This window comes from Nesoenas mayeri (assembly GCF_963082525.1).
Source record: "Nesoenas mayeri genome assembly, chromosome: 18".
In the NCBI taxonomy this organism is placed as follows: domain Eukaryota; kingdom Metazoa; phylum Chordata; class Aves; order Columbiformes; family Columbidae; genus Nesoenas; species Nesoenas mayeri.
This window is the reverse complement of record NC_137566.1, coordinates 9,018,200-9,031,395: the sequence shown is the minus strand read 5'-3', so window position 1 is coordinate 9,031,395 and position 13,196 is coordinate 9,018,200. Positions and strand designations below refer to the sequence as shown.

The window sequence follows — 13,196 nt, the reverse complement described above, 5'->3', positions numbered from 1 at the left end:
TGCCTTCCTAATGTAATTTCCAAATAGATTTTTAGTGTTTCATCAGGGGAAAAAAAAAAAATGGTTCGATGTCGCAAGACTCAAATTTCCCGTGATATTCAAAATTCCAAAATTTTATGGCCGACTTCCGAGCCTGCCTGTGCCGGGGTAGAGTCACCAAAGGAGTTCAAGCCCTGAATTACCGCAGCAAAGGTGGAACGGCCGCGGTTGAACCGTCCCCGCTGCGGGAACACGGCGCTTTGGAGCAGAACGGGCTGCCCCGCCCGGACAAGGGGAAAAGCGCAGGCGGGGGAAGCGCTGGGGGGCAGCCAGAGGTCTCGCACCCTCCGAACGACGATCCCGAGCATCGGGGGTCGGTTTGTCCCTCGATGGGGACGGGGATGGGAAGGAGCGGGTTTAGGGCGCGAAGCTGTTCTGCGAGTGCCATCCAGGGGACGAGAACTGAACTTCAGCTGCTGCTCGGAGAGGCTCCTGGGAAGATGTGGGGGCTAAAGCGGGACTTTCTGTGCTGGGGGATGTTGAGGAGGAGGCGCTGAAGCTTCCTAAGCCCCCTCTGGAGCTCGGCCCATCCTCAGAACGGGGGTACAAGTGAGTCGGTAACACGGAAGTGTCAGGAGTTTGTGCAGTGACCATAACCTTCATAGCCAATATAAAAATCCTGATTTAGGGGGTTACAGTTTGTGTCCCACCCCCACCCAGGGCCCCTCTATTGCAGGGGGTGGCAAAGAACAGCCCCAGTGCCACCTCTGTCCCTGTCCCCGAGTGCTCCTCAAGCCGCGGGGCTATTGCTTGGAAAAACACCCGAAACTCGGAGGGAAAACCATCCCGGGGCTACCGGGTGTTTAACGGTGATAAAACACTAAAGAGCAGCGAGAAAACACACCTTTCCCCCTCCTCGTCATATAAATCAGTGTGGAGGGAAAAACTTTTAAAGTGTTGCCACCTTCCAGGTGCTTTAACGGGAAACTTTGCTGTGTGGCTGCGGTGACCCGGGGCTGCCCGCGGGGACCGTGACACCCCCGCACCCTCTCCGAGGTCCCGTTCGCCGCTACCGGCGCTAGGATGGGAGGGAGCGGAGGCAGCCGGCGCTCACCTTGAGGATGCGCGGGTTGCGGAACATGCTGTCCCGGGCCAGCCCCAGCCGCTCGTTCTCGCTGCCCGGCTCCACCTCGGCCAGGGACAGTGGTGGCCGCCGTGAAGAAGCCGCGCTGCCGCCCGCCATATCACCGCCCGGGCGGGGGGAAGCCGGGGCTGAGGCGGGCGGTGTTGCCCTGCCCGTGGGCGAGCGGAGAACCGGAACGATCCCGCCGTGGAGCGGCGGCTCCCACCCGTGAGCGCTGGCGGGGCGGCACTGCCCTGTCTCCTAGCAACCGCCGGGCGGCGCTGCCCCGTCTCCTAGCAACCGCCGGGCGACGCCTCGGGTCCGTCGCTCTGGCGGGCCCGGCCGGGAGCGCTTCCGCGGGGAGGGCGGAACGGAGAGGCCGGTGGCGCGGCGGGCGGGGGAGCGGCGCTGTGGGCGGACACCGGGAGAGCGCGTGCGGCGCCGAGGTGAGGCGGGAAGCGCCGGTGGGATCGTTATCCGGTGCCCCCGGTACCCGCGCGGGGCGGCGGGACGGGCCGTCCCGGCCGGGGAGGGGGAGAGGCCGGCGGGGTCACTGAAGAGCCTGCGGTTTCCCCGCCCCGCCGAGGGGCCTGTGGTTGCACCGGGCTCCTCCCGTAGTCGCGGAGGGAGGCGGAGGGTAACGGCGGGCGGGCCGGCCGGCCGGCCGCTGCGCAGGACGTGTTTCCGGACGGGACGTGAGGCGGGGCCCTGACCTATGGTCCGGCCTCAGGCTGCCCGCGGCCTCGGCCTGTGCCCCGTGGCCTGGCTGTGATCGGAGCTGGGGAGCTGTGGGGGTCCTTGTCCCCAGAGCTCTGGGGGGCTGTGGGGGTCCGTGTCCCCAGAGCTCTGGGGGGCTGTGGGGGTCCGTGTCCCCAGAGCTCTGGGGGGGCTGTGGGGTCGGTGTCTGTCCCCAGAGCTCTGGGGGACTGTGGGGTCGGTGTCTGTCCCCAGAGATTTCAGGGCAGCCCCTTCCCCGTGGCAGTGAGATGATCACACCTGCTACTGGTCAGTGCTGGAACCTTCTGGGAATGTGAAATTCAGGGTCTTATGTTTCATAGATGTTGGGTTGTTGCTTTATATGTTGTTTTTTTTTTTTTTAATGTGCTGGCTGTAGAAAACGTGCTGAAGATACTTCCTGCCTGCTCTGTGTAATTGTAGCTTTCAGGAATGTATTTGTTCTGGTTAAAGAATCAGTTGGAGCCAGCAGGTCCTGCCTGGGCAGGGCCCTGTTTGAACACGGGCAAAGCCAGTCAGAAACTTCTCACTACAGAAGGTGGTTTTAGTTCTAATTACTTTAGAATATCTTTGTTACTTTTACCTCCTTGCTGTTTCAGTGCTGTGAGCAGAGTTGAATATATCAGTCTGTTGTTGCTTAGCTATTCAAACTCAACCTAAAGGTAAGAGTTATTATAATGTATCTTTGTTGTTATAGGAAAACAATTTTAAGGCTGAATACATTTGTGATGCGTGTCTGTTTGATGAAGAAGGTGTTGCTATTTCATAGTTACTTTGCGAAATTAGCTGTATTGAAAAGTAAGTATCTTTATTCTATGTTTCTAAGATAATGTTGAGTGGTTCCTTAGTATGTTGATCTTTTGGATGGGTTTTTGGTGTGGATTTTTTTGTTTATGATGCTTGGTGTTTTGTTTTTTTACTGTATAATGGTATATAAATCATAGCGCTTGAGTAAACTTCATGTCTTTTATTTAAGGTAAGAAGAAATATGACAGAAGAAGCAAGTGCAGATGATATTCAAGTGCAGGATTTTCTCAAGAAAAAGAAGAAAAAGAAGAAAATACACAAAGAGCACAATGAGACACATGAAAGTTATGAAGGAGAAAGTGTACAAAATGAGGAGCTTAGCTGTACTTCTCCACTGCTGCTTGAAGATCAAGCAGCACAGACTGAGAAAGGCCGTAAAAAGAAGAAAAGACACAAAAACAAGGGAGAGACGCAACAGCCTTCATTAGGTGATTCTTCTGTAGAGCTGGAACATGAAATTAGTGATGAAACTGCAGTGGATACTTCCAAAAAGAAGAAGAAGAAAAAAAAGAAGCATAAATGTCGTGATAGTACAGATCAGCAAAGTGATGTAACTTATGGCACAGTGAATCAGCATCTTACTGATTGTTGTCAGGAGATCAATGCTGATTATGTTTGTGTAAAGCGATCTGCTAAGAAGAAAAGAAAAGAAAAATTGTCCGAAGGGGAGGAGGTATATGAGCTGTCCACCTCAGAAACATGTGATATAAATGAAAATGGAAGATTAAAAAAGAAGAAGAAAAAGAACAAAAGAAAGAGAAGTACTGAAGATATGCAGGAAGACACAGCTGTAACCATTGACCAGTCACTGTTATCTCCAAAGAAAAAGAAGAAAAGGAAAGACAAAGGCTTGCCATTGCCTGCAGAAGAGGTTGATGTGGCAGCGCCCCAGCAGTGCCATGAAGATGGTGACTGTGACTCTTCTTCCGTGTGTGAAGATTCTCTCAATGTACCTGCTAATTTTTGGAAGCTGAGTAAAGCAGCTGATCGATCTCATCGAAAAACTTCAGTGTGTGCTGAAAAGGTAGTAAAATGCCGAGCTTCTGTCATGGAAGCGAGCTCTTCAGAATCTGATGTCGTGTAATTTAGTTGTGGTTTGTTTTGTGTTTTTTTTCAGGAAGACACAGCTGTAACTGTTGATGAGTCGCTGTTGTCAGCTCCAAAGAAAAAGAAGAAAAGGAAAAAGAAAGACAGAGTCTTGCTGTTATCTACAGAAGAGGTTGATGTGGCAACACCCCAGCAGTGCCATGAAGATAGTGACTGTGATGCTTTTCCTGCCACACGTGAAGATTCTCCAGATGTACCTGCTAATTTTTCTAAGCTGAATAAAGCAGCTGATCGATCTCATCAAAAAGCTCTAGTGTGTGCTGAAAAGGTAGTAAAAAGCAGAGCTTTCGTCATGGAAGAAAGCTCTTCAGAATCCAATGTAATTTAGTTGTGGGCTTTTTGTGTTTGCTTTTCAGGAAGACACAGCTTTAACCACTGACCAGTCACCATTGTCATCTCCAAAGAAAAAGAAGAAAAGGAAAAAGAAAGACAGAGTCTTCGTGTTATCTACAGAAGAGGTTGATGTGGCAACACCCCAGCAATGCTACAAAGACGGTGACTGTGATGTTTTTCTTACCAAACGTGAAGAGTCTCTGGATGTACCTGCTAATTTTTCTAAGCTGAATAAAGCGGCTAATCGGTCTCGTAGAAAAACTCCGGTGCGTGCTAAAAAGATAGTAAAAAGCAGAGCTTTTGTCATGGATGAAAGCTCTTCAGAGTCTGATGTAATGTTTCTAATTGCAGGAAGACACAGCTGTATCTGTTGGCCAGTCACTGTTATCTCCAAAGAAAAAGAGGGGAAAGAAAGACAAAGTCTTACCATTATATACAGAAGAGGTTGTTGTGGCAGCGCCCCAGCAATGCTGTGAGGATGATGACTGTGATGCTTCTCGTGTGCGTGAAGATTCTCCGGATATACCAGCTAATTTTTCTAAACTGAATAAAGCAGCTGATCGATCTCATCGAAAAACTCCGGTGCGTGCTAAAAAGAGAGTAAAAGGCAGAGCTTTTGTCATGGAAGCAAGCTCTTCAGAATCCAATGTCATGTAATTTAATAGTTTGGTTTTCTTTGTTTTTAGGAGGAAGACACAGCTGTATCCATTGAACAGTCACTATTGTCAACTCCAAAGCAAAAGAGGAAAAAGAAAGACAAAGTCTTGCTGTTACCTGTGGAAGTGGTTGATGTGGCAACGCCCCAGCAGTGCCATGAGGATGGTGACTGTGATTCTTCTCCTGTGCGCAAAGATTCTCCGGATATACCTGCTAATTTTTCTAAGCTGAATAGAGCAGCTGATCGATCTCATCAGAAAACTTTGGTGCATGCCAAAAAGGTAGTGAAAAGCAGAGCTTTTGTCATGGAAGCAAACTCTTCAGAATCTGATGTCGTGTAATTTAATTGTTTGGTTTATTTTGTGGAGTTTGTTTGTTTGTTTTCCCCAGGAAGACACAGCTGCAGCTGTTGACCAGTCACTGTTATCTCCAAAGGAACAGAAGCAAAGGGAAGACACAGTCTTGCCATTACCTACAGAAGACGTTGGCGCAGCCGTGCCCCAGCAGTGCCATGAAGATGGTGACTGTGATTCTTCTCCTGTGCGCGAAGATTCTCTGGATGTACCTGCTAATTTTTCTAAGCTGAATAAATCAGCTGATCGATCTCACCGAAAAACTCCAGTGCGTGCTAAAAAAGTAGTGAAGAGCAGAGCTTTTGTCATGGAAGAAAGCTCTTCAGAATCTGATGAAATGTAAGTTTAATTGTTTGGGTTGTTTTGTGTGGGTTTTTTTTTTCCACACCTCCTGATATGTTTCTCTGATTCGGGTCCCAGATTTTTCTTTACTCTGTGTTGTGTGCGTTCTGAAGAAAGACTTAAAAAACCTTTACAATACATTGAGATGTTATAGGGACCTCCTTTAAGAGCTTAGTTATTTTGTGAAGATACAGTGAAAATTTGTAATAATGTATTACAATTGCCTTCAACACCAAGTATTTTATTCTATTTAACATCTGTAGGAATAGAAATAATTTATGTGCAAGCAATTCATATTCAGTTAGAAAAAACAAAAGGGCGGGTATTTATAGTGAACAGATGCATTTTTACCAATTAACTAGTAAGGTCAACCAAAGAATTTAATGTTCTGTTTGAACAAATGCTCATGTTAGTTGTGTTTAGTGCTTTTATAGCACCTGGAACCCACCATAAGAGCACTAGGAAGAGACCAATGGAAAAGTTCTGTGTTGCCAGTGGTAGCAAGAGACACTATTTCTTCTGTGTGTCCGTGTGTGAGAGTATTGTAGGAAAGGCGCAGATTTTCCCAACTTCAGCAAGCTTTTTGAATATTGGAAGAAGAGAAATTTGATAATAAATTATGTCTGTGTTAAGAGGTTGGATTACAAGGGGGTGGCTCTGTGAAATGTTGCTTGTACTTTAGTTAATGAACATATTTGTTCTTTTAATGGTAGAGATAATAACAAAATCTCTGTTTTGGAGCTCTAGTGGTATATTTTATTTTACCTTTTTTTTGATATATATAAATATTAGGACATCAGAACCCTCAGCATCAAATCGGAAGAAGGACCAGAATAGTTACTTTACTGAAACGGTAACATCTGAAGAACGTCGTCCGAATGATGAAGAGCATGTGGACTCTAGGACGAGTTCAGCCATGGATTTGGAGGCTGCAAAACAAGAACTGGAAGAGTTTATTCCTCACGTGAGGAATATAGCAGAGTGTTCAATCAGGAAGATGGCTGGAAAAGACCTAGCGAGATTTAAACAGTTTAAAGAACAAGGTGAGCTCTCAAAATATTGTTGCAGGGAGAAAGGACTGTGCAGCTGCACTAATGTTTTGACAGAGGGAAAATAGTTTGGTTTTGTGTCAAGTCTGTTGCATCCATGGAGTCTGGCTCACTTCATTCCAATTGACATATTTTCTTTTTATCTGCTTCTTGCATCTGCTTCCTTATTGTCAAATTGCAACCCAAAGCGTGTGTGTGAATAACCTGCTCCCAGCTCACAGAATCACAATGTCAGGGATTGGAAGGGACCTGGAAAGCTCATCCAGTGCAATCCCCCCATGGAGCAGGAACACCCAGATGAGGTTACACAGGAAGGTGTCCAGGCGGGTTTGAATGTCTGCAGAGAAGGAGACTCCACAACCCCCTGGGCAGCCTGGGCCAGGCTCTGCCACCCTCACCAGGAACAAGTTTCTTCTCATATTTAAGTGGAACCTTTTGTGTTCCAATTTGAACCCATTACCCCTTGTCCTATCACTGGTTGTCACCAAGGAGAGCCTGGCTCCATCCTCCTGACACTCCCCCTTTAGATATCTGTAAACATGAATGAGGTCACCCCTCAGTGTCCTCTTGTCCAGCTCCAGAGCCCCAGCTCCCTCAGCCTTTCCTCACACGGGAGATGCTCCACTCCCTTCAGCATCTTTGTTGCCCTGCGCTGGACTCTCTCCAGCAGTTCCCTGTCCTGCTGGAACTGAGGGGCCACAACTGGACACAATATTCCAGATGTGGTCTCACCAGGGCAGAGCAGAGGGGAAGGAGAACCTCTCTGACCTACTGACCACCCCCCTTCTAATATACCCCAGGTACCATTGGCCTTTCTGTATATTTTAGGTCTTGCTGTCAGGTTTGGCAAATTTTCCAAGAAGGAGAATGATCAGATCCGGAAAAATATTGAAGAGTTCTTATCGATTACTGGAATAGACAGTGCTGAAAAACTCCTGTTTACCTCGAGGTATCCAGAGGAACAAAAAAATATCAATCGTCTAAAAGCAAACCATCATTTTTGTGATAAACTTTGTAAGTATTTAAGTTCCTTCTCAATCTTACCCTGGTCATAACAATTGCATCTTTGAAACTCCTCAGGAGATTCCATTCAGACTATTTTCTGTGTGTGTGCAGTTACTGAAGTGTTGTAGAGCATATTTGCTTGAATGGTGAGAATTTATCATTGGCAGCGTGGTCATAAAAATGTGTGTTACTGGTTTTTTGTTTTGTTTCATTTTGGCTCTTTCTTTTTTGGTTTGTTAAAGTGGTCTCACTGGTGTAAGAAACGTTTCTTAAAAATGAATCATTTACTTTGCAGCTGAGGGCCTACCGCGACCCTGGAGGCTGGTATATTATCGAGCAAAGAAGATATTTGACCCAAATAATTATAAAGGGAGGTAAGAGACTAATTTGAAAGAGTTTCTGAATGCTAATCTTACTCTCTGATGTTTATTTGTACTTTAAAAGTGGATATAAATGAAGATCATCTCTCTCATTTGTGCTAGTTACTGTGACTTAATGGGCAGCTCATTTTTCCGACTAGTCCTTATCAATTCCTTTGTTCTAAAATGTGATTTGGAATGGTAGTGATGAGCAACTTTATAAACATCTATAAAGATGACAGCTCTTTGGAGATATTGGGATGGTTTGAATTTACAGCTGAAGCTGTGCCCATTTCTTCCACTAGGTACACTAAGGCAGAAAAAGAAGATTTGAAGAGGTATCACGCTCTGCACGGCAATGACTGGAAGAAGATTTCCGAGATGATGTCTCGCTCCAGCCTCTCAGTTGCTATGAAATACTCTCAAATCAAATCAGGTATGGAATTCTAAGAAAAAACATTCTGTCCATTGCAATTTGAGAAGGTATTTTAGCTGTGTGTTGGACGTGCCTGAAACTTTAGGAAAAAATCCCTAGAGTAGATTTATATTTTTTTTGTAATTAACTTATCGTGGTGGTTCTTTTTTTCTAGACCACTGATTGCGTTTTCATGTGGAAGGGATCAGAACAGTTTCTGATAGAACAGAGAAAGGAAGTGGAACAAATGCAGCTCTTGATTAGGTAGAACTGGCATCTAAACCTGCTTTCAGGGGGAAGGCGGAGAGGAATTTGACGATCAGATTTTAAAAGATAGAAACTAGGGATCAGTGCTGTTATTTAGTGATTACGCTGAAGTCTTTCAAATCTGGTATGCAGAAGAGTTTCTGGAAAGTGTATTAAGAAGCTGGTCCTTTAAATAAGAATAATGCAAAGTTAAGCATTTGATCTTTTGCCTTTTTTTCCTAATCATTTATGAGAGATTATGCCTCAACCTTATTTTTCAATTTTAGCTGTTAATTATGGTCCTTGGTCAAAGGAAGAGGTCCAGAAGTTAATGCATGCAGTGGAGGAGGTGATTAGGAAAAGAGTGGGAATGGAAGATGCAAATTCTCGCTCATCATCGAAAACGTCGAGTACAGATCACTTGATTGACCAAGAGACGCTGTACCAGAAATTACCATGGACTGAGATTGAAACTAAAGTGGGAACTCGACATTGGAGACAATGTAAACAGAAATGGTAAGGGGTTATACTACGTTGAGACTGTAAAATGTGTTCTGGGGAGTGTTTAATGCTATTCTGCAAAAAAAAACGTTTGTACCATGGTGAGACCACATCTGGAATATTGTGTCCAGTTGTGGCCCCTCAGTTCCAGCAGGACAGGGAACTACTGGAGAGAGTCCAGCGCAGGGCAACAAAGATGCTGAAGGGAGTGGAGCATCTCCCATGTGAGGAAAGGCTGAGGGAGCTGGGGCTCTGGAGCTGGACAAGAGGACACTGAGGGGTGACATCATTCATGTTAACAGCTATCTAAAGGGTGAGTGTCAGGAGGGTGGAGCCAGGCTCTTCTCGGTGACAACCAATGATAGGACAAGGGGTAATGGGTACAAACTGGAACACAAAAGGTTCCACTTAAATATGAGAAGAAACTTGTTCCTGGTGAGGGTGGCAGAGCCTGGCCCAGGCTGCCCAGGGGGGTTGTGGAGTCTCCTTCTCTGCAGACATTCAAACCCGCCTGGACACCTTCCTGTGTAACCTCATCTGGGTGTTCCTGCTCCATGGGGGGATTGCACTGGATGAGCTTTCCAGGTCCTTTCTAATCCCTAACATTCTCTGATTCTGTGATTATTTGCGAAAACAGGTAATAAATAGGTTGTAAGCTACAGAAGAGATACTGCAAATGTGTCTGAGACAAAGAAATAACTCTTTGCTCGCTGTGGTCCAGTTTTCTTCTTGCTGGGATAGTGAAGCCTGATTTCTGCTTCTCTGTGGAAGCAGTAGCATCTTGAAGATTCTTCCTTTTGATGCCTAGAGTTTCTTGAAATGACAGAAACCTTTTCTTGTGTGTTTTCAAAGGATGGTAATTTTAACAAACAAGATGACCAAAGGGCAGCCGTTATATAGAGGGACCCAAGCAATAAAGGCCAAGATCAATCTGATTAAAAGGTATCGTTATCGTTCAGAGTTACGGGAATGTTTTTGTGTCTCTTACTGTTGTATTTATAACAACTTGCAGGGTGAGCAGGGCAGACCTGCAGTTTTGTACGGTTTCACAACTGCTGTTTCTTTGGTTGGAATTGTCCTGTGACTTCTGACTGGGGGAGCTGTGAGTTATTTCTCGAATTCTGCCTGCAAACTGCTTCTGTTTTGTATTCACAGGTTGCATGAAATGCAAGTGGAGGATTATAGTGACGTAAAGTGGGAAGAACTCACTGATATTATTGGGTAAAGCTTTTTTTCCCTTTTTTATAGATACATAGGATAGTTGAAGCAGATAGCCTTAGACATTCCACAAAGGAATCAAAGTTCTTAGGCCTCTGCAACTATAGAAAATGACATTTGGTTTGGTAATGTACAGCTGGATATCTTTGCGGAGTGCTGAGCAATAAATGCCTATAAACTCTAAACTTAATTCTAACCACTTCAGGCAACCCGTGTTGTATTCCCAGCACATTCTGTGTGCTGCGACTGTGTTACGTGGGCTGTGCTAGTCTCAGAAACAACTAGACTTTGTAGTAGTTCCTTGCACCAGTAATTCCCTGAACTCTTCTCTTTCCAGAAATGTCACTGCAGGCTACATTCAATCCAAGTTTTATAGGCTGAAAGTGACCTCTGTCCCTTCTTGGCAAAAGAAAACCTTTTCTGGTCAGTATCCCAGCTCTTTGTAAATACTGTGTTTGTTTAAATCTCAGAGGACAAGTATTGGAGTTCAATACTTTCCTGGTTAGCTTTCCCTAAAGTAAATCGGCTAAAATCACAGGCTTTATACTTACTTTACTAAATTCCTTTTTAATTTTATGTTTTTAAGTAACAGTTTACTTTCAATGGCATCTTTCTGGAGTGCTTATCAACCTTGTCTAATACGTTGGCTTTACGAGTTCATCACTGTGCGTTTTGAGTTGATCTTTGCATGTTTGCGTCTGATCTGCCCTACAGCCACCGGGATTGCTATGGAATAGTGAGATTATTTCCATTTAACACTAACAAACTAATTTCTGTCTGTGTGACCCCATTTCCCCTGGGCATCCAGTTCCCCCACAGATCCAATTAAGACTACTTTTTTTTCTTTTTCCCCAAAGAAATTATTGATTATCTTTATGAAAAGAAACTTCCAGAGCTTGAAGAAAAGTTAGGAAGCAGGAAGGGGATACGCAATAGTTCTGATAATTCAAAAACCACCAACCAGAAAAAGGCTTTCCGACTCATGGACATTTTTGACTCCAGTGAAGACAGTGACTAATTGATTGCCTTGGAAAACCAATTCCCAATCTGCATTTTAACTGCAAAATGGATCTGGTTAAAAGTGGGCACAGATCAACAACTGCAGGTACACTGGTTACCTAATCACGGAAAAAGTAAAGATGTGATTTTTCTTGTTTCCTGTTGAAGACTGAGGTAAATACAGTTTTTTTGTGTCACCTTAAATTAGCTCTGGTTTTAGAAATCTTTATTTAAGCATCCAAGTTGCTTTCTGAGTGTCTCAAAAATAGTACTTTTCCCACTGCTTTGTTTTCTATGGACTTGAAAGCTGCTGTTTACCCTTTGTGCGTTAACTTGGTTTTCAGAACTTTAATGGATTTGAAATAAGTTTTAAAAATAAATTTGTGGAATTGGGAAGAGGATTTTCATTGGCTTTTAAATCTCTATGATAAATCTGAAGACATCTGTGTTGATGGAAACAGCACAACTTTTAGGTTGGTTTGCTTGTTTTCAACAGATACCCCGGTCTTAAAAGCAACTGATTTTATCAACCCTTCTAGAGAAAAGGGGTTTTAGTCCACTGGTATTCATAAACTGTAATGTCATTTCATGCTAATTAGAACAATGCATTAAAATGTTTTTTGTTAATATTTGGAATACAAAGGCAAAACGTATATTTATTTTGCCAAGGAGAATTTCTACGTTTTAATAAGTTGACAGGTAAGAGGGGGTTGTATTCATGTTGTATGATATTTTGAACTATCTGCCTAGAGCGATTATTTGTAAATGGATGGACTGAATATTAAAAGAAAGAAAAATCTTACTGTGCATGTAAAGTTTATATTTCCTGTATGTTGTATTAAAAAGTAACACACAAAGACTTGGTCTCTGGCATACTGCTTTTTGATGGGCCTTTTGATAAATGAGAATTTCCTTTCTTAATTTCAGTAATTGCCATTGAAAATGCAGAACTTTAAACAGTGTTAAATAAAGACCATGGTGGTGGTTCATCTGGATTGTGACTTATAGAAAGGGTGGTAAATGAGAATTTTCCATATTTAACTGCAGTCTGGCTTTGGTCTCTCTGACCGTGGAATTCTGTGTGATTTTTGTGGGACAGGCACGACACCCTCTGGGCTGCATCACAAATAAGAGCATGACTGATCCTTCATGTCTAAACAGCACCATGAGTCCCGTAAAAACTTTGGTGATTCAAGCAGATGTGTCACTTTGAGCATTTTTCCTGAATGGTGTTCTAGAAAAAAATCCTCAGCTGTGTGTCATTATCAATGATGGGTCATCAGGGCTGGGTTTGCAGCTGAGAAGCCTCCAGGAGTGTTACAGTGGCAGCAGCTGAAGATCAAGTGCCATGGGGGGACTGAAGAAAGGCAAACTGACCCCATTTGGCTCCTCCGAGCCCCCAGCCCGGGGGGCAGCGTCATCCGTGTGAGCTGGAGGGTCAGTACATAATGGGTTGGGACAGAAGCCTCGAGTGAAGTGGCTCTGGGGACACGGGCCAAGCCTGAGTGGTGACAAAACCTTCTGTTTCAGGACGTGTAGGAGCAGCTGAGCTGTACATGGGAGCTGTTTCCATTGCACTGCGGCTGTGAGGAACCTTCCCTCCAGGCGTTATTGCTTCAGAGTGATGGGCAATTCCCTCCCATTGGTTTGACTGGGCATTTGGGGTGGGATTTTGTTATTTTAGCATCCTTGAGGCTGTGCTCCTTGGAGCACTGACACCACTTCGCCCTCCCCTCCCTGCGTGCCTCAGTTTCCCGCCCGCACTCGCCCCGCCTCTCCCCTCGGTAGTGGCCCTTTAAGGCCGCGCCGCTCTCCCCGCGAAGGGGTGTGGCTTAGCGGGCACGCGGCGGCCGGCTCCGCCCTTAGGGCGTGGTCCGGCGCCCACTTCCGCCGGCGGGGCCGGAACCGCGGGCGGTGCTGCTGCCGCCTCAGGTGCGTCTGGCGGGACGGGAGGCCCGTGGCGGCCTG

The 13,196-nt window shown here is 45.3% G+C and overlaps 2 protein-coding genes across 5 annotated transcripts in view; one reads left to right on the top strand and one right to left on the bottom strand.

Moving 5' to 3' along the window:
- Positions 1 to 1,222, bottom strand: part of CFAP77 (cilia and flagella associated protein 77) — a gene marked incomplete at both ends in the record, with an annotated part of 56,706 nt that extends 55,484 nt beyond the window's left edge. Inside the window, one exon of the mRNA XM_080355983.1 lies at positions 1,094 to 1,222. Coding sequence (XP_080212109.1) covers positions 1,094 to 1,222 — 129 coding nt within the window. The remainder of the gene's footprint in view (positions 1 to 1,093) is intronic.
- Positions 1,223 to 1,439: 217 nt separating this feature from the next.
- On the top strand, positions 1,440 to 12,073 carry TTF1 (transcription termination factor 1). 4 transcript variants are annotated; one of them, XM_080355958.1, is made up of 17 exons: positions 1,440 to 1,548; positions 2,437 to 2,499; positions 2,814 to 3,668; positions 3,762 to 4,019; positions 4,108 to 4,350; positions 4,436 to 4,666; positions 4,771 to 5,022; positions 5,132 to 5,433; positions 6,229 to 6,479; positions 7,314 to 7,499; positions 7,786 to 7,864; positions 8,155 to 8,285; positions 8,798 to 9,026; positions 9,864 to 9,953; positions 10,167 to 10,232; positions 10,567 to 10,652; positions 11,087 to 12,073. In XM_080355958.1, exons 3-17 carry the CDS (start codon positions 2,826 to 2,828, stop codon positions 11,245 to 11,247), a joined length of 3,408 nt encoding a protein of 1,135 aa, XP_080212084.1. In that variant the 5' UTR covers positions 1,440 to 1,548; positions 2,437 to 2,499; positions 2,814 to 2,825; the 3' UTR covers positions 11,248 to 12,073. The 4 variants fall into 4 exon arrangements, with proteins under 4 accessions (XP_080212084.1, XP_080212083.1, XP_080212086.1 ...); XM_080355957.1 differs by lacking the exon at positions 2,437 to 2,499 and adding an exon at positions 2,535 to 2,635 and having other exon boundaries at positions 1,497 to 1,548; XM_080355959.1 differs by lacking the exon at positions 2,437 to 2,499 and having other exon boundaries at positions 1,499 to 1,548.
- The last annotated feature ends 1,123 nt before the right edge of the window (positions 12,074 to 13,196 follow it).

Bases quoted from the DNA above. Each gene is read 5' to 3' on its own strand.
- TTF1 (XM_080355958.1), top strand. From the start codon at position 2,826: ATGACAGAAGAAGCAAGTGCAGATGATATTCAAGTGCAGGATTTTCTC. The intron at 5,023-5,131 runs GTAGTGAAAAGC...TGTTTTCCCCAG, and splicing joins CTTTGGTGCATGCCAAAAAG to GAAGACACAGCTGCAGCTGT. The intron at 10,233-10,566 runs GTAAAGCTTTTT...TTCTCTTTCCAG, and splicing joins GAACTCACTGATATTATTGG to AAATGTCACTGCAGGCTACA.